The sequence below is a fragment of the Pagrus pagrus genome, assembly GCF_965226575.1.
Source record: "Pagrus pagrus genome assembly, chromosome: 23".
Lineage (NCBI taxonomy): Eukaryota > Metazoa > Chordata > Actinopteri > Spariformes > Sparidae > Pagrus > Pagrus pagrus.
In genome coordinates, this window is record NC_140205.1 from 9,076,718 (window position 1) to 9,103,822 (window position 27,105).

Consider the following 27,105-nt stretch of genomic DNA (forward strand, 5'->3'; position numbering starts at 1 on the left):
GACAGAGCAGCTTCTTTCCCTCCTCACTTTATCCTCAACACCACAAAAATTGTTTGTTTGTTTGAGTTATGCGACCCAGATAAGTCGGAATTCAACCTAGAGACAGGCATTAAGAGTAACTATAATAATTATATAGAAATATGCAATCTTCTTGCCAATGGTCTCGTGGTCATATTAAATTGAGACTTTGATAACTACTGTAGTTACAAGTTCCTTGGAAACTTCTGTGTTAGTCAAGGATTATGACCTGCCAACACTCCATTTATATACTCTAATTTCTCCAATTTCTCCCCTACATCATGTTTTTCGCCATGATTTTAAACAATAGTCGAGCCAACAGCAGCTAATCCAACGAATAAGTCTTATTAATGATGCTGAGTAATCGTCCTGTCATTTTAATGCCCCTAAACACACATTAGAGCCCAGAGAGTCAGGAATGTAAAAGCTTTTTCCATTCCGGTTGCTAACTTTTTTATCTTCTATACAAGAGAAAGTTCTCAGTGAAAGCGTTTTTATCGGCTGCGAGTGTGCCAATCAGAATAGAGTTCCCGACCAAAAATGGCGACAGCGTGAGCAAGGTCAACAGTAATTCACCTGCAGCATAATGGACCTTTAATGTGAAGTATCTGAGGTAAGAGAGAGCTTACAGCAGCTTTCTGTTACAGGAGCCGATGTGAAAGAACTCCATTAACATTTGCTCCTATTCTATCTGCCAGCCACTGTTTCTCCTTGAAGACTTAGCACATATACGTAAGGGAAGAGTATCAATGAGCTCTGAAGCACCGGAGATAAAGAATGAAGGACTTTTTGGTGCCTTTCAAAAGTTTGATTTCTGAGCAGGAAGAACACGTTTGATCCACGACGATCAAAATACATTCAGTGATGGTGATAAAATGACCTCCACTGTTACATCGGGTAGCGGAGGACTGGGTTGTTTGGTCGCTAAAATTCAGAAGAATAAAACTCCTTTCTGAATACTTACATTTCTGAAATACCTGTGTATTAATACACTTAAATAATACACTTTTTTTCTCTAGTTTTTTTTTGGACTGCAGTACTTGCATCTCTTTTTATGTTTTCTCGAACTGTGTTTACTGTTATTGCAACAATAAAACAAAGGTAATATATTATATGTATATGTTAATTAGTGAGATTCACAGGTGCTGGTGTAGCTAGATTTTATTTTATGCTAACCAACTGTAGGCTGTTTATTTAACAAAGATAAGAAAGTGTTAAAAAAAAAAACTTTATCAACTATCACTAAGAGAGTAAGACCATCATTCAGACGCGGATGCTACAGCATGTAAAGTCATGATCATCGACAGAGTTTTCCTCTGCAAGCATCTCAAAATCACTCTTCTTTTTCCACCACAGCTTTTTAAATCTGATATCTTTTATTCGAGCGCATCGTAGTCATTATGTTTACAGAATTAGATTTGGCAGTAGCCAGCTGATGCTACCCTGCTCTCCGCTGCGAGGCCTCCCTCTCTGGCTGCGTGTCTCGGCCTGTGAAGCGGTGGAAGTGGACGGAGTGGGCGGCTCGTTAGCTGGATTGGCTGCACCTGAGGAGAAGCTGGCAGAGCTTTAAAGGGCGAACACTTACAGCCGCCTCTGTTTACCTCTGTGTTCTGCGAGGATGGCTTTTCTTTGTGTCTGTTGGTTTTAGCGTTTGCTTGTCATGTCAGACAAACAGCCCGCGCTTGTGTTCACAAATACGCTCCGCCATGTGAGCTGTAAATTACACCCTCGGCTGTCTTTTTAGCCACTTTGAAACCCGAGCGCAGACGAGCATATTTCTCCGAGGAAGAGAAGCAAAATCTCGACACCTTCCTTTATCAAATTCTGATTAAACGCCTGCTGTGGGCTTCTGTCATCTCTCTATTCAAGCCTCTAGTATGAGCAGGATTCTCAGCCTGACCCTCCCTGGTTTCTGAGATAAATGTGTTTCGACAGCTAACGGCTCCCCACCAGCCACTGACATTTACTGCAGGCGGAGAGGAAGACGGCTGGTGAAGGTAGCTCAGACAACCATGAAGACTGACCTGATCATAACTCCCTATTATCAGCACCCGAAGGCGATTAGGCGAGATGGATGTGTATGCAAACAAAAAAGTATTTTTGTGCTGCAGTGAATGTATGTGAAGATTTACAGCGCAGCTTAGCGGGGACTTAAACAGCCACTACGCGTCAAGTTGACCCCGTGTGTTTGCCTTCTCATCTCCAACGCCACAGAAAGGACTAGGAAAGGTCATCCGCCGCCTCTAGGATTGTAATTGCAAAGCCCCATGGGTACTGTAGTTCAGCTTGCTCTCTCACTCACACGAAATGTTCGCACGAGAAGTTTCCCCCCGAGGTCTCGGGGAGGGGCGAGGAGGCGGCGACTCCGGGTCAAATAAGCGTTAAATTTATCCGCCTGCATGTTACTGTGTTAATTAAGGTCTCAGGTCTCAGTGCTGCATGTGAGTACACGCACACACGCACCGTATTTGCATTCCACACTTGTCCTCCGCTACTTTTAGCAACGGCTGCTTCCTCGTGTTTCCTTTAAAGGCCCTAAAGGAGTCGTAATTTTTTGCCCGAGCTTGTGAAACTAATTACAACCTATTTCTTTTTAGGCTTGCAGATGATATCCAAGCCTCTGAGTCTGATGCATTTTCTGTGACTACAACCAAGAACTATAATGTTCTTTATTTCCCCGAACGGCAAAGATGTCCTTTTATCTAATATTTTGTTTGGTTGGGTTACCTCACATGCCCGCAGCGCTCTACCCCGCAGCACTCGTTCTCTCATCCACTCTTCACCCACTCCCGCTTGACGCCTGTAGCCCTAAAAGATACGACTAGTCCTGAGTTTTCATCTCATCTATCTACATCCTGCGATACCTTGATAATGAAACACTGTACTGACTGACTTACCTGTTGTTTGGGACATGGCCCTAACACTAAGCACTTACCTCTACTGCATTGTGTCCACTTCTGTCATCTATCTCCTGGTTTCCTGGACAGAGGAAAACATGGAGGGAAGAGGGACAAAGGTGGCCGCAAAACGTCGGTGTTAAACAGTATGTGAGCTTTTAATTGCATCTTTAAATGTTTTAAGGAGCAAGAAATAAAACTTTTAAATTAAACTCTTTTATCACCCCACTTATTTCAAGATAAAGTGCATGAGAGTGATAATAGAGTTGCAAAAGCCCCAGTTTCAGTTATTTCACTATTGTTTCAGAGAAATCCTGTTTTTTCAAGGGAGACCGATCAAAATACTTCAATACCCACGAGCCTCAGCTGCTGTTGCCATGGATAAGATAAAAATCCAGTCAGAGGTGCAAATCACAGCAGCAGTATCGTAACAACAAAGCCGTAGAAGAGCTCCAACTATGAATCCGTAATGGGAGAAATAAATGGGATTTTTACATCTGGAACCAGGTGGAAGCTCAAAATATCTCCTGCCACTTCACAGAAACTTGGATTCTTTGTAGAAAAGTCACCTTAACACACTATTTACGAGGGTTTACAAGGGGCAGCCAATTTTTGTGGCACTTCACCATTCAAGACCAAAATCTCAGAGAAGAATGTGTTTATTTAATCTCACACAAGCTGCAAACATTCGCCTGTCCGCCCAAGTAGTAACGCTAATGTAGTGTAGTTATATGTTATATAAGTAGTTGTGTCCTGCTCTTTATTAAAGTTCTATGAAATAGCTTATGTCAAACTTATGAAGTGAATATATTCACACTAAAGCATTATTCTACAGTAAGCTATCACTTAACATCAAACAGGGATTGTGTTTGAGCGAAATAACAGTCTGATCTTACATCTTCTGTATCACACTGCATTATGCTAGAGTTATAAACCTGGTGTAAAAGAACAAGAACAATATTAGAACAATATTGTTCTTTTATTTCCATGTCCTCTACGTGTATCATCACTTGGTGAGCGCTTAAGTTTCTTCGTGGGACAGTTTTAAACCATTTCCTGGAGTTAACGTTGACTTAAAGTTGATAAATCTGTTTGTTACGGTCGCTGGCTAGAAATGAGCAGCCTGCTTTTGTGCGATAGTAGATTACCCTTGTTTCAAAAATTACTAAGAAGTCAGATTGTAAATTGCTGCTGTTATCATTTAATTATTTACAAACCCTTAGCAATCAAAATGTATTTCATGCTACAGGTTGCACCTTCTTTTTAAAGCGTAACATTTTCTTTATTTTTCCAATTGATCAATTCAGAAAACCAGCAGTGGTTCAAGTTTATCTCGACAGCAGGTAAATTAAAGCAGCGGAGGAAAAGGTCTCCGCAGTGGGCTTTAAAATTAAAAAGCAACAGTGCACACACACTCTACACACACACACCTGATGGGGAGCCCTGTTTGCCGCGCAGCTCTAGCTGTGTACCGTTGTTCTTTACCGAGTGAGTCTTGGCTCCCTGCTGCTTCTCCAGCTCCCCTGCAGAGAACAGAGGACAGCAATGATCATCATCGTAATCATCACGGCAGAGAGAAAAACAGGTAGAAGCAGGTAGAGGTAGGTGGGTTATTTCCACTTTATTTTAGAAAATATAACATACACACACACGCTGCTGTCGCCTTCCCCTCCCACTCTCTTCTCTAAGCTGGAAACACGACTCTCCATCTCTCTAATTAAACTTCACACTTGATGGTAATTGCATGTCATTTCCAATCATGATGACTAAATGTTGTTTTGTCGCCTACACTGCGCTGCATTCTAATTTTGAACCGGGAAAAACCACCAGGTGAGACCTCAAAGGTGCGATACACAATGTCCTCCGATTTGTTTTGGTGCGAGTGTGACCAAAAAATCTGGCAAAATGAACAGAAAATATCCTGTTTTGTAGTTTGTCTCCTGGAAAATGGGTCAGATTCATGTATAAATAAAGAGCAGCACCACTTTATTTAACCAGTCTGTATTTTGCTAACAATTTCCCAATAATGTACTGTAGCTAGAAGTTTTGTGGAAAGCACACTGTATGTTGGCACTAATTACAGGAACAAAAGATAAAAATGTACAACTGACACACTTACTATTATTTCCAGCATAACTTAAAGAGACTTTTAGTCCGTGAACAGCAGGTTTGGTTAAACATGCTAAAATGTGAAACTTCTCAACAGCGAGGTATTCAATTCAACATATATGAAGAATAGAGTTATGATAAATGAATAATAAATGAATGTTTGCTTGGGTTTAAATTAAGTAAATAAAACAATTGGTTAGATTTAGGGAACCAAAATATTTACTTAGGTTTAGGCAACAAAAATATGTGGTTAGTTTAAGGGAACAAACATATCTAGTTAGGTTGAGGCAACAAACTACTTGGTTAAGTTCAGGGAACTAAAATACTTGGTTAGGTTGAGGTAACATCAATACTTGGTTAGTTTAAGGGAACAATAATACATGTTTAATAAAACATGTTTATGTTTAGGGGACAAAATACTTAGTAAGGTCTAGGGAACTAAAATACATGGTTAATTTAAGGGAACAAACATATCTAGTTAGGTTGAGGCAACAAACTACTTGGTTTGGTTTAGGTAACTAAAATACTTGGTAAGGATGAGGCCACAAAAATACTTGGCTAGTTTGAGGGAACTAAAATACTTGGTTTGGTTTAGGTAACTATAATATCTAGTTAGGTTGAGGGAACTAAAATACCTGGTTAGGTTTAGGAAACAAAAACACTTTGTTAGTTTAAGGAGACTAAAATACTTGGTTGGGTTTAGGGAACTTAAATACTTGGTTAGGATGAGCCAACACAAATACATGGTTAGTTTAAGGGAACAAAAATACTTGTTTGGGTTTAGGAAAACATATTTTTCCGTTTTTTTTCCAAGTGGAAAAGCAATTACATTACAAAAAAGGGATTGGTCAGTTTCAATGTAGTCCTGGAGCAAAATTAATTATATAGTTATTTATAGTGTAGGGCGGAATTAAAATGAGAAACTCTGTTGTGAATTTTCCTCATCATGAACATCCAGATGCAAGAAAATAAAAATGCACCTCCAGATAAGAAGAAATTTCTCCTTCCTATCTCACAGAGGGAAAGCCCAAACACAAGTGAGTCAGCTGCAGGCATGTTTACTAATGTGCCAACGATACAAAGCACTTAAAGGAGAGACGGAAGATGTGTTTGTCTTTGTGAGTGCCAGCAATCATTCTGGCTCCAAGTTTGGTTTCTATATAAGGTCTTGAGAAAAAGCGAGTGCCGTTTGTGCGTTTGCACATTTTTCTTTTTTGTATGTGTGTGTTGGTTTACATGTGTTTTTGTGGGCTGTAGCTGTCTCCAGCTCCACTTTAGAGAGAGAAATAACTTCCTTCTGTCAACCTCTGCCTGTCTCCATATGTTGTTGCCTGCTCTCCGCGGGCTGCTGGCCCTCCCTCTCTGTGAAGGGTAATGCGGTTGCGTCAAATCCCAGCAGGGAGCCTCTCTTTGATGCCCACTGGCAGGAGCCAGGCTCTGGATACTCCGGTTTTTCCATGTGTGTCTAAGTATGTGCATGTGTTATTGTCTGGAGACTTTCACATGCACACGGGCCAGAACAACGCAGATGCCTGGCTGCTTTTAGGAACACTGGCCTCTTTTCACCTCCAATTCGCTGCCCTCCTGCAGTCTGTTTGAGCTGCAGTGCACCAAAAGGAAACAAGATGCAAAAGTCATTCTGCACCGACACAAATGGGATGCTGACTACGAGTTGGCAAATAACACAAAAGGGAGTGGATGGCTTCTGACTCGTGTGTACTATCTGCGGACCTATTGATTCCCACACGGAGGATCTAAGAATCCACTGTGGCCTCCCACTTCCCAAGATGTGAGATTATCGATTTAGTCCACAATGTAATGGGATGTCGACCCTTCTTTTGTTGCTGGGTGCACTGCCACAGGAGGAAATACACACAAACGTGATGGACACAAGCCAGAACCAGTATATAGAGACCTGCGTCAAGTAGAGAACGCAGACATCATAATTTAGTAAATCCATATCCTTAAAGCAGTTCCAACAAATACTCAGAATTATTTGACCTCCTTATGAGATATACCCATGATCCTCCCTCATTATTTGGTAGCCTCTGGTCTACACTTTGTTTGTTGTTCATTATAAAAATCTCTGCTTAACAAGGATAACAGTGACGATGTACACATGCACAAAATATTTCATTTTTTGCTACCTAGCTGATTACATTGCCAATCGAAATTAATATTCACCAATATTTCTGTTTACATGCACAGTCCATACTCCGATTAACAAACACAGCTGAGGGAGTTTGTTAATTGGAGTATGGACTGCTTCATTCAATCCTTTTAAAAAGGTCAGCGTGGTGAGATTTGTGCGTATCCAAACATCCACTGACATCCACGTCCTTTGTAAATGTTAAGAAGTAGGTGTGTTGCTCCTTCCGACCAGAAATGTGGTCTACTGGAGGCTGCAGCCTTACAACCTGTGCGCTACAATGCATTCAAACCTGAAACAGTGACTTTTCCATCTAATCTTAACACACACATTAGTTTTAAATCACATTGAGACGATGTGAAGAAGTTAAATAACATATTCTGATAAGATTAAATGAATGCACAGCTATACACAGGCTTGAGGAGAAATAATTAAGTTGCATTACTATAATATTGTGCATGTAAATGCAGTCACAATACAGAAGGTCCTAGATGACATGGGCGAGTAAAGGCACAAACTGTGTGATATGAACATCAGGAATGCAGTTTAGTCTTTCACTGTATTATCAGGGGAAAAGCTACAGACGGACTGACACTCACATTCGATGCGTATCTGTTCCATCTCCGACACCTCTGCAATCGATTCCTTCAGGTCTTCTAGAAACTTGAGCAGCTCCTCAGCACTTTGGGCACAGAAGTTAAGGACCTGCTTCTTGTCTGAGCCAAAAGGTGAGAGGATGGTGATGCCGTGAGGATAGTCTGGGGAGAGCAGAGGACATTGAGTTGTCGAGACAAAAAGTATAAAGGGAGAAATTGAACAAACTTTTTGAAAATGGCATTTTTTTCTTTTCCTTTTGCAGATATTTTTATGAGATGATTTTTCCTGCAATGTGGGTTGTCAAGTTTGGTACAATTACTTTTTTTAAAAAGTGCAAAGGCGGAATTAATGTGAAACTACGATGCATTTATGGGACCGAACGAGTCCAGGAAGATGAATTTCTGCCAACATGAATATAAAAACCAAAACACAGCGTAACTGATAGCAATAAAAAGAGTTTAATATGAAATGTTTTTCAAATACAGCCAGAACTCCTACAACAAAACTACTTAGTTTGGTGTAGGCAACAAAACACTTGGTTATGTTTAGGGAACTAAAATACCTGGTTATGTTTAGGGAACTAAAATACTTGGTTATGTTTAGGGTACTAAAATACCTGGTTATGTTTAGGGAACTGAAATACCTGGTTATGTTTCGGAAACTAAAATACTTGGTTATGTTTAGGGAACTAAAATACTTGGTTATGTTTATGGAACTAAAATACTTGGTTATGTTTAGGGAACTAAAATACTTGGTTGTGTTAAGGGAACTAATATACTTGGTTAGATTTATGGAACTAAAGTACTTGGTTATGTTTAGGGAACTAAAATACTTGGTTGTGTTTAGGGAACTAAAATACTTGGTTGTGTTTAGGGAACTAAAATACTTGGTTGGGTTTAGGCAACAAAAAAAAGCTTAGGAAAACCTGGTTTGGGTTCAGATACACCCTTTCACAATGTTAAACACGTGTTTGAAAGGATAACTTCTCCCATGTGCGTATTTTTCCGATCTTTTCCCCCATTTGTTCAAAGAGCCATGACTCCTACAACTTGAGGGTTAATTCCTCTGTTTTCTGTCACTTACATTCATTTTCAAACAGGTGAAACTGCATCCCCAGTAGGCCCATGGCTTTGCAGAAAGTGTAGGCTGCAGAACTCTTCTTCTTTGGACAAAGCTTCAAGATCTACACACAACGAGAAAACGATGAGAATTCAGAGTTACAGTAACATTTTTCAACGAAAGGAAAGCCCATTTAAGTGTTCTCATCACGTCTGAAATCTTTTTGATTTGTAAGTTGAGATTTCCATATCACAAAGAAATCTCAGAGAAAGCTCAGAAGGAATAAACTATTTGATAATCTAAAATACATTTAAAGGGCAGATGGAGTCAATATTAACAAACACTACATCCTTCAAAGGGTTCCAGTTTGTGCGCCAGTGCTCTAATTCATATGAAAAATAACACCTTGGCGTGCTTTTATCAGGATGTATTAGAGATGTTATGCTTTTTCATTGAATGACCTTCCAGATGGAGAGAAGACGAGGAGAATCTGTTTTCGCAGCGCAACTTCGGGCCATAATTTACCAGGCGGGGCATATTAAAACAATACATCACATTGGCACTTTAAACACTTCTTGACATGTTCAGGCTGCTAGAACGGGGGCCCAAATTCAAAGAGAAAAGTCCCTATTAGGTTAATTTCACACTAAAATCTTTCCAAAACAATTTCTGCCGCGCTGTCAAATCTGTCAGGTTGAATTGCGGGAATTTATCAAAGAGCTCACTTTAAGTGCCAAATGAACACAATTCAACTGTGATGTTGGACAAAGACTTCTTTCGCCCTCTTTCTTCAAAATCGGCCTTTTTAACCTCCTTTTCCTGCAGCTACCAATTACTTTTATGCTCCAGCAGGAAAGGGAAGATGAATCGCCCTGCTGCGTCTTCTTTTACTGTGTTTTGTTGGAACGAGATCAACATTTGACATAATTATGAGAGCAGTTAAACACTTTGGATAGATGACCCCTATGTGGCTCCTAATGAGCGCATTAATTATTGCCAACATTATCCCTTTGATAATTCTCCAATCTACACGACTTTGAACCAAAATGAACAACTTATGTGAGCCGTGGCCCCGGTGAAACACAACTTTATCACCGGCCCTTAAAGCTGCTCTGCAGGGGACAGATCTTTGCCACTGCAACACTGCATTTGCTATTATCTATTATTAAAAGCAACGGCCAGAGAGTCCTGAGTTACGAAACAACATAAAAGAAGAGAGGGGAGCTCACAGCAGAAGTAGGTGATGGTTCATTGTGGCTGTCACAACAAAATAAGCAGCTTTAAAGCCTCGACTGTGTGATGCAGAAAGGGCCATTTCCGGAGCTGGTTTAAAATAAACTACATTAGACTGAATCTTTCTCATTTTTCTGCACACTTACCACAATGAGATCGTTGAACAGGAAGACTTCTCTCTGGTGCGCCGCCTGTTTTTGGGCCTTGTTGACATCTGTCACCTCAAAAAGTCGACTACAGCACACCAGTCTTCGGTGAGGGACGGAGAGAACCTGCAGAGAAACACAAAGAGGAGCTTCGATCACTCAGATGAGGTGACGGGGAGGCTTCAAAGTCATAAAAACAGACAAAGAGATGAAGAGGAAATGTAAGACTCTTAATACAGATGACCTCCGGCTGGAGTTCTACACTTTGTTCACTGGGGTTAAAAGCTGAGACAGGAAAACCCATTAAACACAGTATGCTGAGTCTTAAAAGAGATATTAAAACAGGAATTAGAGCAACAGATAAGACTGAGTGTTGTTTCAAGGTTATCTGAATATTAACTTTGTTCCCCTGAGCAGAATACGGGCGATGCAACTTTACTTGCCTGTGCTGAAATTTGAGGCCAAAACTCTCATAGTCTTTACATTAACTTTCTCTGAACTGTATCATCTTGGCAATTGTATTATTATTTAGATGTGTGGTATATTTTAACTCACGTCTGTAGCCTGGCCTCACAAATCTTGACAGGAAGAATAACTTTAGTGTTGTTGTTTTACACCGTTCGTATCGCCACCAAGCCAACTTAACGCGTAAAAGCAGCCTCATGTCATCCATGTGTGTTTATAATGAGAAGAAGGAAAGCTGCTGTGAGTGATGTCGTAATTTTAGCTAATTTCCTGTCCGTTCTGCAGCACTCTAACATCGTTCAGTTGGCGCTGAATTGAAAAAACTTGAAGGAAAAGATATTAAAAAAGTAGCCATCATAACACTGTCGCTGGCCTTCATGGTGCTTTCTAATAACGTCCAGCGCGTTTGTGACATTGAAAAGAGAAAGACATACTTGTCTACTGGCAATGTGAAGGAGTCAATTGCCTATTCTTGGTTTAAACCCGAAAATTGTATGAGATTGAACCAAAACATTCAAACTGTGGGCTGAATTTCACTATAAAGCCAAGGGGAGCTGCATATTCAGGTGATCGCTGTTCGGTTATTCGCTCTGACATTAAACCAAATTGGATTAGCAAAGGTGATAACACTACACTTGGTGGAGGTCTGAATTATTTTTTTTTTTTCCTGTTTTCACAAAATGCTGCAGTCGTGTCCCTCGAGGCTTGGCGTCTCCTCTTGGACTTAAGTGCTTTCCTTCATTTAAGCAGATTACACCACAAAAATGGCTCATGCCTTCGTCGACTGATCTAATCACGTCCTCGCCCCTTCACGCTCTCGTCTCCCCGACTCGTCTCGTTTCGGCTTTGCGTGCACCGCTACCCAAACAGCAGCTGAGTGACTGTCGCTCGACGTAGAGTTGATCCCCTCTTCATGATAAAATGCAAATATTCCGTTTTTCTCTCTGCGCGTCTCAAATGTTTTATTCCCTGATCCCTGTGGACTATTTGCGATGCAGCAGAGTCCACACAGAGCTTCTGTCTCTTGTTCTCTCATCTCTCATCACTGCAGGGTACACAGACTCCCACCCAGCTGGCCACAGCCGGCCTGCTTTCTCATTACACTAATGTCAGAAACATGTAAAGACATCATTAGCTTGAAATGCCTCTTGCTTGTTGAAAAAAGAAAAAAAAATACAATCCTCTCCTGACGGGATTATTAAGAAGCAGTGTGACAGGAGAGAGTTTAGTCACACAATTAACAAATTAAACGTATGCCTCAAGAATAAAATGCACTTTTAATGTTATCCATATCAAATATTTAAGGTAATTTTAAGAAAAATGTGGCTTTAATTGCATAATTTACACCAACCATGGAGCTAACTGTATTGAGGACATTCTCACTTGGACTACTCCCTCACATCATGATAGAAAAAGAAGAAGACGTTTGAAATCCACAATACTTGACTAGACCCTGACACCTGCCGGGACAGTATCTATAGGGAGGAAACTTTTATCAAAGTCTTTCTTTTTATGGCAGATGGCGCCCAAGGGACAGGAATAGGCACTTCCTGTCACAACAATCCATCATTGTTTTGGCTATGACAACACTCCTTCTGTCATCCTATGGCCACTCATCCATCACCGAGACACTTAAAGGCAACAAGCCCTAAAAAAAACCAACAACAAAAAAAGCAGACGGCGACGTCTTCTCTTTAATGTCTGAGATCCAATGTCATTCTGGAAGTTAACGAGATACAACAGAGATTAAAGTAAAAGTAATCAAAGAGTGAATTTATAGTGAAATTGCATTCATGCCATCAATATATTCAAGATTTAAAAAATGGGGGTAAAAATTAAATCAAGCTAAATTTAACTCTAGCTACAGCAGCTTTATCATTAGCTAATATCCTTAAAGCTTCTAAATCAAACTATAGATGAGTAATGTGCAAAAAAAATCCACTTAAAGTTAAAACATTTAGAGCAAAGGACGAGTTTCCTGGAAAAACAATCAGGTCCAAACATGATTAAGGCCTTGGACTCAAAACCACGAATGTCAATGACATGGTCGCACTCATTTAAAAGTCTGGCGATGACCGAAGCCAGTAAGATTCATCCTCTGGGGACCACGAATGTCTTAAAAAAAAGACCTTCTGACCAACTGACCTACAGACCAACATCCCCAGATCCACGCTGTTAGCATTACAAAAAACAATCTCGAATCAAAGAATCTGCAGGGACTTGAATGCAGCTTTATGTGGAAGCAAAATGTTTTTTACAAAGTTAAGTTCCAGAGTCTATTTGAAACAAACAAGTAAAATCATTCTCTTATCAACTCTTATCAATATTTCATGAATAAAGTATTCAAACTGAATTCCCTGAACTGCAGACGCATTTTAAATATCCTCTCAGTGTTGCGAGTGGGCACACACAGCACATTCCCACATGAATCAGTGTAATCAGTCAATTATGAAGCTAAATACCTCTGCCTCTGTGTCTGTCTCAAACAAATAACATTTCTCACACAAACATTCGTACTGTGAATGAAAACCATACGCACAAGTTGGTGTGTTAGCGTTTCTATCTCCGACTCTAAACTAAAGAAAACTTCATTTCAACCGCTCACATGTTGGCTCGTGTGCGGTGACCAGGCCTTAACCTTACACCAGACTCTAATGAAAGCAGTGGTTAATGACTTATCTAGCTCGAGTAATGACCTGAGGTAATGATCGCGCTGCTGATGAGACATTTAATGGCTAATAAATATGCTCCGCTAGCGCTACTAAGGCTAGGTGATGGTGATAAGGCCTTGACTAATGACCGGGTTACTCGGCAAAGAGTGAGAGTGGGTGCGTAATCATATTCGTGTTTCTGTGTGATTATTCCTGCCCCTCTACTATTCCAGCAAACAAGCATTGATCAGGGTTTGCTACTGTATGTACTTGTGGTTCGTCCTCACCGTTTTCATGCCTACGATGGACTGCTCCACCTTGGAGACGTAGGTGACGTGGTCTTCGTTGGATCGCAACTCCCTCTGTTGTATTCTTTCGTAGATTCCCACCACCATGTCTCTGGGGATGTCTGCTCCGTCGTCCACACCTGAGATGGGGAACAGGCTCGATTACAGACAAGTAAACACACATCACAGGACGGAGGTTGTCATTTTAGCCTTCCATCAGAGGGAGTATGGAGTGACGGCTGCTCTAGCATCCTTAGAGGACACGTAACGTCTTTTCTCTGGCTTAAATAGATGCAAAAATATTATACATATTGCACTGACGCAGAGGCTGGGAAGAAGAAATCAATATTCAGAGCGAAAGAGCTCTTTCTCTCAGCCTCCTCGTCTGTCCTTCTTTGACTTTCTGTCTTTCGCAGTCTCCATTAAGTAATGACAGAAGGCGATGCGAGAGGAGGTTAATTGGCGAGTGAAAGGTTAACAGCCCGCCTCACTCCGAGAAGATCTTCTGTCTGGAAACGCGCCGCGGTTCAAGGCCGTGGCATTTTCCACGCAGGTAGAGCTGCATGTCATTAGGCTGAAAGGTTGCCCTCGAGATGCACCCCGTTATAACCGCACAGCTGTACCGCGCTGTGTGCTACATTGAGTTTTCAATGGGGCGGGATGTGTTGGAGGAAAATGAAGCCGCCACAAGTGATGGAGTTGACAGCGAGGCACCCTGGGACACCGCTGAGACATCGCTGCACATTATGGAGTCAGGGGGAGAGGAGGAGATGTCCAGGGGGAAATGCGCGTAAAGTGTCAAATTAATAAGTTACATCTTTGTGCTCCTTTGTCTCCTGATGACTTTGCTGCTTTTATGTAAGCCCTGCTGGCTGCATGGCAGTGTTGTCCAGACAGGAGTATCTCAATTATTATTATGTGGACATTCATGGTGCTCAGAGGATGAACCCTGGCTTTGGTGATCCGCTTGCTTTTCATTTAGCCGTGCCAGCAGGTCATATTTTTAAGGTTTTCTCAGCATTTTTTGGATTGATCGACACATTTTTTACAGACATTCATGATCCCTTGATGATGAATCCCATTGCTTCAGTGTAGATTGTCGGTATAAGTTCGCCATTGGCTGGCATTCTCCACCTTTCTGCTACCTGCGTGCTAGCGTTGTCAAAATCCCTGCTGGTACGGGAGACACAACAACAACCTCTGAGCTAGCAACCTACACGTGGTGGTATTTTTGATGACCTGAGAATGAGACTTGATCCATGGACGTTTTATGTTTGTAAAGCTGTCCTTGAGCCGATAAAAGCAATTTTAAAAATCCATGACATCATCACGATGTAAAAATCTATTGGCCGAGCAGGAACTTGTGTTCAGTGAGCCAAAAAGGCTCCATCTTTGGACCTGGTATTTAAAATCTTTGATACAAACTCTTTTTCACAGAGTGGGATCTCAGATTTTACACAAAGCATCCAGTAACTGAGACGCAACAATTTCCCCTTTTTCAGTAAACTGACATACTGGATTAATTTATGTTGGGAGCTGGTTTGGATTATGTTGTGGGAAAAGCGTTGACACTGACAGTCTGTTTTAATTGAGATAATGAATGTTCTGTGGCTCTTCATTACTATTGGTTTCTGGCGCATAATTGCATTTCACCTCAGCCAATTATTTGAGCGAGCTGTTCTTCTGTCAGCGTGTGAGAGCGACGCCGGCGAGGAGAAACGAGAAACGGAGAGAATATAAACAAGGAAAGACAGATGAACAAACAGACAAAATAATAGTCCGACGGAGACAAAACAAGATAAGGGAAGGGGGAGAGAGAGAGACGGAGGAAATGTCGTAAAACTGAGCAGAAGACGAATAGAGAAGCCAAGAGAGAGTGGCATATTTTAATTTGCATAAGATGCAGAAATTGATTTTCCAACTTAATTTAATTGCGGGGAACAGTCTGGATGAATCTATTAAAGTTGTTCGGCATCGACCTCAGTGTTCCCTGATTGATTGCGCAGAGGGAGAGCATAACGGCGACGCTCCCGTCTCTCCCGCAGCGACTTGCCGAACGAGCATCTGTCTGCATGTTGGAGACAAGAATTACAGGTGCTTTCTGTCGGTGTCGCTGTGAGTTGTGAACGCGTGAAGCTCGGCGGGCGGAGATAGAAATGTAACCTTATTTTTTATCACCTGAATATATGCTGTACGACAGCGACTCTTACAGTGATCCACTGCCTTTCTTATGTATTTTCTCATCTACATAGTACAGTCAGTTATTTATAGCACTGGTTGGCATCTCGTGTCTAAAATTAAATTAAATACCATATACTATGAGTATGGTATGTTTTTTGAGTCTTGAGACGAATGTTCTTTGTCTGTGGCTTAAATAAATCAAGGCCCCAGCACTGACGGTCAAAGATAACATATTTGTTTACCATTCTTTGGTCGGCCGGTCGGAGATATTAGTCCAGACTCTAATATCTCAACTATTAGACGGACTGGCGTGACATTTTGTGCAGACATCCATCGTCCCCGGAGGAGGAAGGATGAAGGAGGAAGCCGACTGACTTTGGTGAACTTTTGTTGAAGTAATTTTTGATGGAAGAATTGATGGATTGCCATGAAATTTGCTTCAGATAATTCATGATCCCCACCAGACTAAATGTAATAACTTTTTATCTAGCGTCAGTATCGGGTAAAAACATTGAATCCATTCAATACTTTGGTTTACGGGAAATATGGACGCCAAAAAAAAAGCATTTTCTCGCTCAGATCCTTAAAGCGACACGTTGACAGCTGTTTCCAGTATTTCAGTGACAAGGTAGCGCAGAGGAAACTATACAATACATGACATGGATGTTTACTTTCGTCCACCATGCTTCAGTGTCAACTCTGCAACTCGTGCACCAAAATTTTCTCCGACTTTCTGAGTTGTTTTTTCACTTGAGAGGGCATTCACGTCATTTTTCCCAGTCGGAAAAATGTTCTTCCGATCATCACGACAGCACATGAACGCACAGTAAATTCCAAGTCTCTTAATTGATATTAGACCGGAAGTTGTTCTGGTCCGCCATCTTTCAGGCCCTAAAGCTCTTATTTCTGCTGTTAAGAGTGAATAGGGATCTCTGAGGAGGACACACAAGAGAAGCCTTCCTGGGAGAAGGAATACTCCCTTACTGTTACATCCTGCACGTTGGAACGAGATGGCGGACGTCGTTTCACATGACACTAATCTTAAACCACATTACATCACTTCTTCTCTTGTCGCATGGTTTCCTTGCGTCCTTCCATGCATCCTCAGTCTGAGGGAAAAAGATGCACGTGAGGGAAACAAGGATGCATTTTAAAAGCCTTAGGATGTACCCTTTGTCCTATTTGACCTCTTTTTTTTTGTTTTTCTTGCATGTTTCCCTTGTCCCTTCAAAGAGGAGTTCAGATCCTAAGGTTGACTACAGATCACCACCATTAGAAACAATCTGGGGCCTAATTTGACCAGATTAGCCCAGAAATTCCCTAACAGAGCAAACCATTCGGCTCCTACTCCCAGAAATCCTTCTCGTGTACACACACCTTAAAAAAAACTACCGTTCATTACTTGAGGCGATTATGTCGACTCATTAACGTCACTTTAACTCCCTTAATTTGCCGTACCTCTCGAAGGCACCACGGCGCGATGTCACTTACCTCTTAGATTGCGTATGAAATCCTCCAGCAGCATCTTGCGGTCGGGTTTGATGTTAGGACTGTACATGTCGGTGTTGAGCAGAATGATGGCGAAGGCCAGGATGAAGATGGTGTCCGGGTTGTGGAACTGCTGCACCACGTCGGGGTTACACATGCAGTAGCGCTGACTGTTGGTGAGAGGGAGGGAGAGGAGGAGGAAGAAGAGGGTAAAAGACACAAAGGAGGAGGAAAGAAGAGGGATGAATTAGAAAATGTTAAGGGACAGGTATTGGCAGGGATGACAGATCGGTGGAAAGACTTTATTCTTAGACACTAAAGGCCTAAATGCCTCAACACAAGCTGAGCATGAGCGTGTCGCAGCGAAATAAGAGTTATGGCTTTAATTTAGCTTGTGGCTTCATCTGAAGCTGTTCGCGGCCCCTCAGCAACAATGAAGCTCACAGCGGGCGCTCTGCTGATGCTCTGTATGAACACATTCGTACGGAGGCCCACAGGGGACTTTAATAAAATGATTATGTAAATTTGAAAATGTGAAATGCATTTTACACAAGAGCATTATAAAATCAATTTGCATTTTTGTTTTCACACACTCGTATTGGCATCCTACGGTCATATGAAAATGAAAATGGAAAATCTGCATGTCCCGTCTGGGCTTCCGTACATCCGTCCCACAGGATTGGATGGTCAGATAAGCATAGTCCGTCTGGGTGCATGTGTCTGACTTCATCCCGGGTGAGTCCACTGAGCCCTCAGCCTTAGTTAAACACTCTCCAACATTTATGGGCCTTGTTTGCGGGATTTACTCAGGTTGTTATTGTGCCGGGGAGAAGAAATATGAAGTTTGAACTGTGAAATCCCTTACTTGGCACATCTCTGCAAAAGAAGGCGACAGAGGCGCCGCTCAGTTTGATGTAGTTCCCCCCAAAAAACAGCCCTGAATATAAGACGGTGGAGAGCCGAGATGCCTTCACGTCCTGTGGTTATGGAAAGACTAAATATGATATGTAGACACCTACTTTTGTGTGTGTTTGTGTGTGTGTGTTTAAGAAAGCAGCGCCTAAAGGAGAGAGATAAATTGTTTTTATGTCTCCGTCAGGTGCACGGATACTTCCTGGTTATGGGATGAATAATACAACAGAACAACATCTACAGTGAATAAGTAATCAGAGACTGCAATATACAGAGTGAAAGCAGAATGAGAAGGTGTGTGTGTGTGAGAGAGACAGTGTGTGTGTGAAGCCTGTGGGCTCTGTGTTGGAGTGTTTACTGTAATCATTACTTTAATCAGTCATCATTTCCACATTGGGGCTGTAGCACCGTTTTACAGACCCACTGAGCCGCATGATTGGAAACTAATGTCTCTGTGGGGCTGAGTAAAGACACACATATTATATTGGTATGCATACAGTACGTTCATACCTTGTCACACACACACACACACACACACACACACACACACACACACAGTTGAGTTTTAATGTGCTTTACACTGCTGAACTTCCAATCAGGAATGAGCAATACATTGATTTATTATCTTTATTGAGAGATGAGGCTATATATCGTCTTAGTGTGTGGATATTGTCATATAGTGATGTTTTCCTGGTTTTAAGGGCTGTATTACAGTAAAATAACGTAATTTTCTGAACTTACCAGGCTGTTCTACTTGTTCTAATACTCATTATATCCACATAACTGTCCACAAAAATGTCATTGAGTTAATTTTTTGTGATAGTAATCCCTACAAGATTGTCGCAATATCGATGTTTGTTATTGTTATTAGAAAAATATTATCTTTCTTTGTCATATCTGTATGTGAAAGGTTAAACAAGTGTGTAAAGTCTTTATTTTTTGTTATTATTCTAACTTTACTAGGGCCTGAACATCGATCAGTGCTATTTTGAGGGCTTTAACATTATTAAAAAAACTCATGAAACTTGGAAATGTATGTATTTAATGGGTTTCTGTGGCTAAATGGCTCACTAGCGCCCCCCACAATGCAGCCCCCAGGATTACCTCAAAATGGCCAAATAAGGTAGACTAATAATAAGTTGTTCAAACTTTTTAGCTCGCACAACTTGAACTTAATAATCTACTTTACTTGGTAATTCTGAGATAATTGGTTTCCAAGTAAAGTCAACTTTCAAAGGGTGCTGCCCTTCTTGCCGGAGGTTATTGGCGCCGTATGCATGTTCGTATCAAGAAACCTGGATACGGTGTTGGAGACGGAGCCCCATCCATTACTGTGAAAGCTGCTCGGTGGCACCTGAAGCCAAAAAAGATCGACTTCCCGGGCATGAAAACACCAGAATTTCCTGTGTTGTGTGGCCCATAGAGAGACTTCCACCGACTTGTACATTAATCTTATAGGGAAACCTGTTCGCTGCACTTAACCCTCATCCCTGAGGAACAGTCGGCAGCCAACATACAGCGCACGGGGACCAACTCCAGATCTGAGCCAGCGCCTTGGTCGAGGGCACTGACCGGAGAATTAACCTGATATCCACACAGCCCCAGCCGGGATTTGAACCCAGGACCTTCATATAAATAACATTTATGTCACTTGCACTTTCTTGACTTTATCACACACCCCCCCCCCCACTTAAGTATCAGTGCTTCTTATGTGTTTGTCATCATACATTATCCGTGTAAGCATGATAATCACAGGGTTGCACAGATACTTATTCACATCTCGGCGTCTGAAAACCGTGACTCGACAGCAACCAGTAATTATGCCCTTTTCTGTAAATCCTGATGCACTGTAGCACCATGCAGTGAAAAACCTCAATTTGTGCTGCTTCCTGCCTAAGTGTGCTCTTACTCTCTACAGAAAGAAAACAAAAAAAAAAAAAAGAAAAAACCGAGAGGGTGAAACAACACATGGTGCTGCTCACTGAAAATGAATTTGGCAGTCTTGAAATTTGGCATTTGCCGCTGTCTTCCAAACCAATTTGGCTTTTTTTGTTACAGATGGATAAACATGGCGTTGTCCAAGTCATTATGTACTCTGAGAGGATGGATTTTTTGGTGCACGATTATACAAGTTGCGTGATCTTTATCTACGTCAACCATCACGGAAAACACAGCGATCGTTTGTGACCGCGGAGTGAGTAAATAGGGGCGTGTGGATACTACGCTGTAATGCAGACGTGCATGTATAAATCTGCAGCATTGGTAGCTGGCTCATATTTGCCCATTCATTAGCACACTGACGCAGCAGATACCGAGGCTGCTGGCTGCTTTTCACTTTTCCCCCCTCGCTCTTTTTCACTGCTGCTTCAAATCCCCTTCACTTACTTTAGAGATTTCTCTCTTTCTGCGTGTGTGAGAGAGGGTTAGTGTGTGTGTGTGTGTGTGTGTGTGTGTGTGTGTGTGTGTGTGTGTGTGTGTGTGTGTGTGTGTGTGTGTTTGGAGGCATATCAAAGCCCAGGAGCAGGGGAGGCAGGCGCAGAGAGGCAGTGGCGGTTACGCAACGCTGGTTATTTATAAACCATCCTCCCTCTCTCCGTTTCTCCCCCTTCCTTCCTTACTTTTCCCAGTTCGTGTCTCCACCTCACCCCCCTCCTCGTCCTCGTCCTCCCCCCTCCCGATAACACGCAGAGCCAGCCTGATGTCCAAACATCACCAGCGCCAACCCTCTCTGCCCACTGACTATGACAATGCCGCCGTTTTTCTCCTCATTGGGCACCTCAACAACTGTGACAGGTGGTTGTTACTCCAGAGGGGCTACGGCGAGCAGTTAGCATTAACACACAGAGCCGCAGCTGCACTGCAAATTGTCTCCCCGTCGCAAATTGTGGCCAGAAATTACATGCTGCCTGGCTACTCAGACGGGGGGCTGCATTGTCAACATTTTATTGTAGCAGAGCAGAAAGGACAGACGGCGGTTGTGACTCGCCTGCTGAGATCATACGTGTGTTATCAAGATGTTCACATGTTTATGGCCCGTTTTTTGGCCATTACCACTGATTACATCTACTCATACTAGCTCGTTAATGTTCTCTCTGTGTAGTAGTCCGTCACAGCGGCAACGGTACTCCCGGAAAAAAATAGAAACTAGAAGCCTGAGCTCACAACTCACACACAAACCAAAAACAAGATCACATTTGTACCTCTCAGCACGTTTCTAAAACTAGATGTTGGCATATTTCATGATCAAAAAACCTGTGAATTGCATCTAAAAGCAATGTGAGACAAGTTTGGCCCAGAGGCATTTGCTGAGTGACAGTATTTCATTTCACTTTCTACGCCCACTCACATATCAACACACCCAGAGTCACGTTACCGAAGAAAAGAAATGACACCGGCAAAATGAGGGATATTTTGCATAACATGAAAGATGATAAACATTCATATCCATCTCCTTCAAAGCAACTGTTCTCTCTGCACAATAACGTTTCTGAATATTTACACATTCGTCCGACACGGTCAAATCTGCATGTGTGTTCAGTGGCGACCAGTGTTGTAAAAAAGTCATAAAAAAGTCACACTTAAAGTAAAAGTCTTCAAGCGTGTGATGTCCAATGTACTTAAATATTAAAGCAATTTCCTTGTAATACATTTCTTAAATATCAAAAGTACAAAAGCTGATTGCTGGTTTCGATATTCAGCAGCTCTGATGCAGCACAAATCTGCAAAGTAACTAGTAACTAAAGTTACTAAATAAATGTAGTGAGGTAAGAGTACAACATTTGCCGCCAAAATCTAGTGGAATGGAAATATAAAGTAGCAGAAAGTGGAAATACTCAAGTAAAGTACAAGAACCCCAATAGGTGGAAGAGAAGCAGGGTGGCTTGATGTATTTCGTTAGCGAGTTTACTGGATGTGCTAACGTTAGCACAGAAAAACTATTCAATCCATTCCCTAGAGTTTCGCTCTGGCATTTTTGGTGCTGGAGAGAGTTAAAAATCTGGGAAAGGTGTTTAGTGGACAGCTGATTGAATACAGTGAATCTGAATAATATATATTTTGAATTCAGTAAAAATGGTAGAGCTCCACTTAAATTACCGGCGAGAATACTGCGAGATAAACCCAGACCCTCACGGCAATATTTGCTTTTTAATTACCTGAAGGCCTCGATAAGACGTTCCACCTTCTGGGCTTCTCCCTGGACACGAATGTGGGCCTGAAATTTCCTCAGTGCTTCGTCCAGCTCCATGCCTGAAAAGTCCATCTCATCCACCACACAACTGTTGAGCGCAGCGACGGAGGGGTGAGATAAAGAAAGAGCACAGAGAGAAGAAAAACATATTAAAATCCACAGCAAAAATTTTTTATCAATATGATGCTGGAGGCTGCCCCCTTCAGTGATGGCATGGGTGGATCTGAGGATGTACAGCCGAGATAAAACTCTCCCCAGGTCACAGCAGCACTCTGCTTACTGCAGGTATTAGCCACGCACGGACACCAGGGATAAGACCGGGCCCGGCTATCTCCTCCGCGCCACCAGGCTCGCTCACGTAGACGCATACAGTCCCTCCGAGCAGAAAATCCTTCTATTACCTGACAACCCCCGCTTAATGACTTTAATTAAAAAAGCAAAATATCCCGTCCAATGAGTTCAGGGGGGATAAGTACAACGTGGGGGTGACTCAGAGGTGAAATGAGGTTTTGAAGTAAAAGGTGACTTTGGAAAGCAAGTTGAGAGGTTTTAAAGTTTCCCCTCGCTTTGATGTGAGATGTTCCGTCGAGGTACAAAGTAAAATGATAATCGAACTATGAAATTAAAGTCTTTTTTCACACATTCGTATAGGCTTTCATGTGGTTTACTCCAAAACCCTCCTACACCAGGTCTATATAACATTAATAGGCAATCTAAGATGACACCGTTGATCTCCGAATCCCTTAAAACATGCAGTTTCTAGCGCTGTCAAGACATCTAGCTCTGCTTCAGATCTCTCGTGTTTGTTGTACTATAGGAAACACGTGGGAACAGGCACGTACACACTCGCGCTACATGAAGATGGATTACTGTGAACAAAGCGAGTTAATGAGGTGAGTACTTGACTGTGACACATGCTGCTCCAGCAGAAAAGAGTCAGAGAGCTGAGTCTACAGTACTGCCTGACGCCGCTGCGCTACAGTACAACACAAGATCACCTCCGAACCTCGTCACAGTAACAAGACTACTGTTTATTATTGAAGGCAATTGAGGGGTTGGCTGGTAACGGGTGAGAAGAGGTTCAAAACCTTTTTCGGCAGCTCGTCTAGTGATGGACGACCACTCTGCCTATTGAGCCACGACAGCCACGTACCCTTAAGTGATGAGAAGCTCACATTTATTTCTTCGGCTTAAGCACTTTGCTGCACAAGTCTAGGTTCGGCGTAGTCGAAGCTGTCACCCTCCTGAGTACTCGCGCATGTGCTTTATAGCACATTATTTTACATTAATGTCTAAAACTGCTCTCATTACGATGTCCTAGAAGCCTCTTGTTGGCAGTTCAGAGCGTATATAGTTCAACATTTAGGACATTTTATACGACACATTCAGTGAAATTATGCCTTTGTGCAGACCAGATTTCACCCACCAGTGCAATATGACTTTGGAGAGACAGCGTCACATTAATCAATACTGTCTGTGTTTCAACTTAAAATATAGTAATATTATAACTATTATTACAAGTGCTAAACGTGTACTTTATGTTTACAACTACAGCTACAAGTAGTATTTGTCCAACGTCTTCTATTATAACTTATGTAGTGTCACTACTGCTACTTGCAGTATGAACCTAATCGTTGCCTCCAACTTGATTGATTTCTAGTACTTACTAAACATTACATAGGGCCTAACTACTACTCCATCTATTACCGTGACAACCACCACCATCACTATTATTGCAGCAGCAACATCCAATATTGTACTAGTAACACATACTTAACGCTAACCGTCCATTATCTCTAAACACCGGCCCTCAACTGTGTGTGATTTCCTGCCAGTGATTAGATTTAGAGACCACTTCCAACACAATGCTCATCAAGGTAAAGCTTATAGTACACACTGACTCTGACTTGATCCCCCCGCCCCCCTCTTGATCAACTCTCTTGACTGGCGAGCCTCTCTTATCGCCCTCTTCATGACTCACTTCCTCGCTCCGCCACCCCTCGCTCCCTTCTTCCCCGGCTGTCACTCCTTGTTTATGTAACGTCAGACGAGATGCTCTCTAGCCTAAGTACATCAGCCCTCTCCTTTCCCCTCCCGTCTCTCTTTTTTTTCCAAACGTTATAACGCACACGCATGGGCGAACACACATGCGTACGTGTTGTGGATCTGTATACAGTGCTCGGCAGGGAAATAGACACATCTGTCTGCATAGCGACGCTTCAACCGTATGTTTACGCAGGCCAGATGGACCCATATTTCCAGCAGCCAATGAGGAGATGACAGACTGAAAACTGCCCTCATTTTTCCTGCCTAACAAGTACACTACATTATCAGTAAATGAGTCCTCCGGGGTGCCACAGCTCTTGGACCCCAAATCTATAACCACAATTTGGCTTAATTGACTTGAGACGCTTTAACTATTGTTGTTTATGCTTGAGGAAATGTGAAGGGAATAAAGAGAATTAGCTTTATGAGGAGAGGAGGCGACACAGACAAAACAAAAATATACAAACATCCACACCCAACACGCGCAGGGAGAAGTCACACACACACACACCGAGGCTCAGTAAATCACCACGAGTGATTTTCACATTAGACTGCAATCCCTCAGCCGCTCTCCTGTGACTACACTTTATCGAAAGTGCTCTCACACACTCTTTGCACTCTCCTATCATGTCGCTCTTCAACATCACTTCCACTCAGAGTGCAGCCGTATGACTGCTCTGTCAGAAAATAGGGGGGGGAATATACGTCCGAATGTCACCTGTACCTGTGTGAAGCCTTAAAAGCAGAATCCTGTCAATGCGACGCGTTCGAAGCCGCGCCGGCGTCCATTTCAAGAAAATATGGATATTAGATGAGGGGTGACCCGGGGTGAACAATTTGGTAGAGTGCTGTGTCGTGTCCGCCTGACCTTGCAAAGACTAAAAGTGTGTTCTCTGTTTGATTACTCGGACAAAAGGGAGGATGAAAGGGAGATCCGCAGCACCTCCTCCAGCTGATATGCAAATTCAGAGGTAATTGGTGAATCGGAGAATGTAATAGAATAAAAAGACGATTACCGAGATAAAGTGAGGAAGATGTTGAGAGATGAAAATAAAATAAGGAAAAGACAAAGTGAAAAGACCTCAAAGTCTCAAAGAAAATAAAGCCAATTAAGGTTAATGACCTGGAACTGAAGGGAGAGTGAGTCAGGAGTGCACATGTGTGTTTCAGTTTAATTGATGAGTAATACAAGAAGGATGCAGCCTCGTTCTCTAAACACATTGGGTTCATTCTTTCCTGCCCTTTTATTTTTAATCTGCTGTCGAGAACAGGCCGTACAGCAGAGGTGAACGCGTGACCAATGCTTGTTTTGAAAACAGCTTTGAACACAAGCTAATCAATGTCCTCAAAATGAAAATTCATGCATCTTCTTTATATCTTTAGTACCTGTGGACAGGACAAATATTTGTAATACCACCACCACAACACCAAATGGTGACTCAACACTAAATAAAATAAAGGACTAAAGACACAGCAGATCATTTTTGGAGCTGAAGGTCTCTCAAGCAAAACAACACAAAATAAAAAAAAAAGTCGAGTGGGTTCGTGGGAGTTGCTGTCTTCATCGACACGACCGCCTTTGTTGGTGAAAATCTATCTACCTACACAGAAATGTTCATGGACGAGGTTAACTACTAAAGTTTTGTTCACATTACTTTTAGTCTTCTTTGCAGACTTACTTCTGACTCTCTACCAGACGTTATGGTGAAAGGTGACACAACAAAACAAGCCTTTACCTTGAAATTCACAAATTCACATATACAACTAAGTTTACTTGTGTTACTAATTCTGAAGAAGGTATCTGAAGTCCAATCAAATAAACTTGATTGTTATTGTCATTATCTATTTGGGTAATATTTGCTTGGGCTAAAGAAAAACATGTTATTGTTTGCATTATGGGAGTTGTCAGATCTAGTGTTTTTACCCTTGGGCTGGTAATTCGAGACCCCTGCTCTAACCAAGGGTGCTGCCAAGGTGCATCATGGGAAGTGTAGGATTCAATGTTTGTTGCTTGCCCCATACTGTAGACTAAAAGTATGGACAGTGGAGCATCTGCTGATTTATTAACTTCTTTAAAACCAGTCTCTTGTGAATAATATAAAGTGGTCTTTAACTATAGCACATTTTCCATTGTAGGATGTAGGTAGGGCATATACATCAGTTTGCTTAGACTATAGACTGTTGACTTTGTTTATATTGTCTATACTGTCCATACTTATTGTATTAAGCTTATTGACTGAATTAAATACTTCTAAATACTAAGAAATATCCAATTACTCAGTCCTAATGCTATACAGTGACATGCTTTTAACATATTCTCGTACACCACACACACAGTAGCCATATTTATTAGTCGTTTATCCCACACAATATCTACACTGTTGGTTTAGATCTAATCTAAGAAGGCAGGAGCCAAAACCAAAGGTAAAAGTGCCAAGAGCAGGAGCTCAATCTTCCTGTATTCTGCTGTTTAAGGTTATGAAATCTCACAAATATTTACATTATCAAATGATGGCTAAATTGCTTTCTACTTGTCTGATAGAATAATGCCAATACAGTGGCATGTCGAAGTTTGGCTTTGACATTGGTGTGACAAAAGAAGCTGAAAACCAAAAACAGGCAAAGGGAAAGGTTTTTACTTTATGTTTGTTTTATCGGCTCCTAATCCAACTTCTAAA

At 41.8% G+C, this 27,105-nt stretch overlaps 1 protein-coding gene across 2 annotated transcripts in view; it reads right to left on the reverse strand.

The window, feature by feature from the left end:
* Positions 1 to 27,105, reverse strand: part of iqsec3a (IQ motif and Sec7 domain ArfGEF 3a) — a 104,833-nt gene that overhangs the window by 4,837 nt on the left and 72,891 nt on the right. For both annotated transcript variants that reach the window (XM_084345804.1, XM_084345805.1), the window contains exons 6-13: positions 22,347 to 22,469; positions 17,284 to 17,450; positions 13,612 to 13,751; positions 10,209 to 10,334; positions 8,854 to 8,953; positions 7,773 to 7,931; positions 4,346 to 4,438; positions 2,954 to 2,997 (exon numbers count right to left, since the gene is read on the reverse strand). In XM_084345804.1, coding sequence (XP_084201930.1) covers positions 2,954 to 2,997; positions 4,346 to 4,438; positions 7,773 to 7,931; positions 8,854 to 8,953; positions 10,209 to 10,334; positions 13,612 to 13,751; positions 17,284 to 17,450; positions 22,347 to 22,469 — 952 coding nt within the window. The remainder of the gene's footprint in view (positions 1 to 2,953; positions 2,998 to 4,345; positions 4,439 to 7,772; positions 7,932 to 8,853; positions 8,954 to 10,208; positions 10,335 to 13,611; positions 13,752 to 17,283; positions 17,451 to 22,346; positions 22,470 to 27,105) is intronic.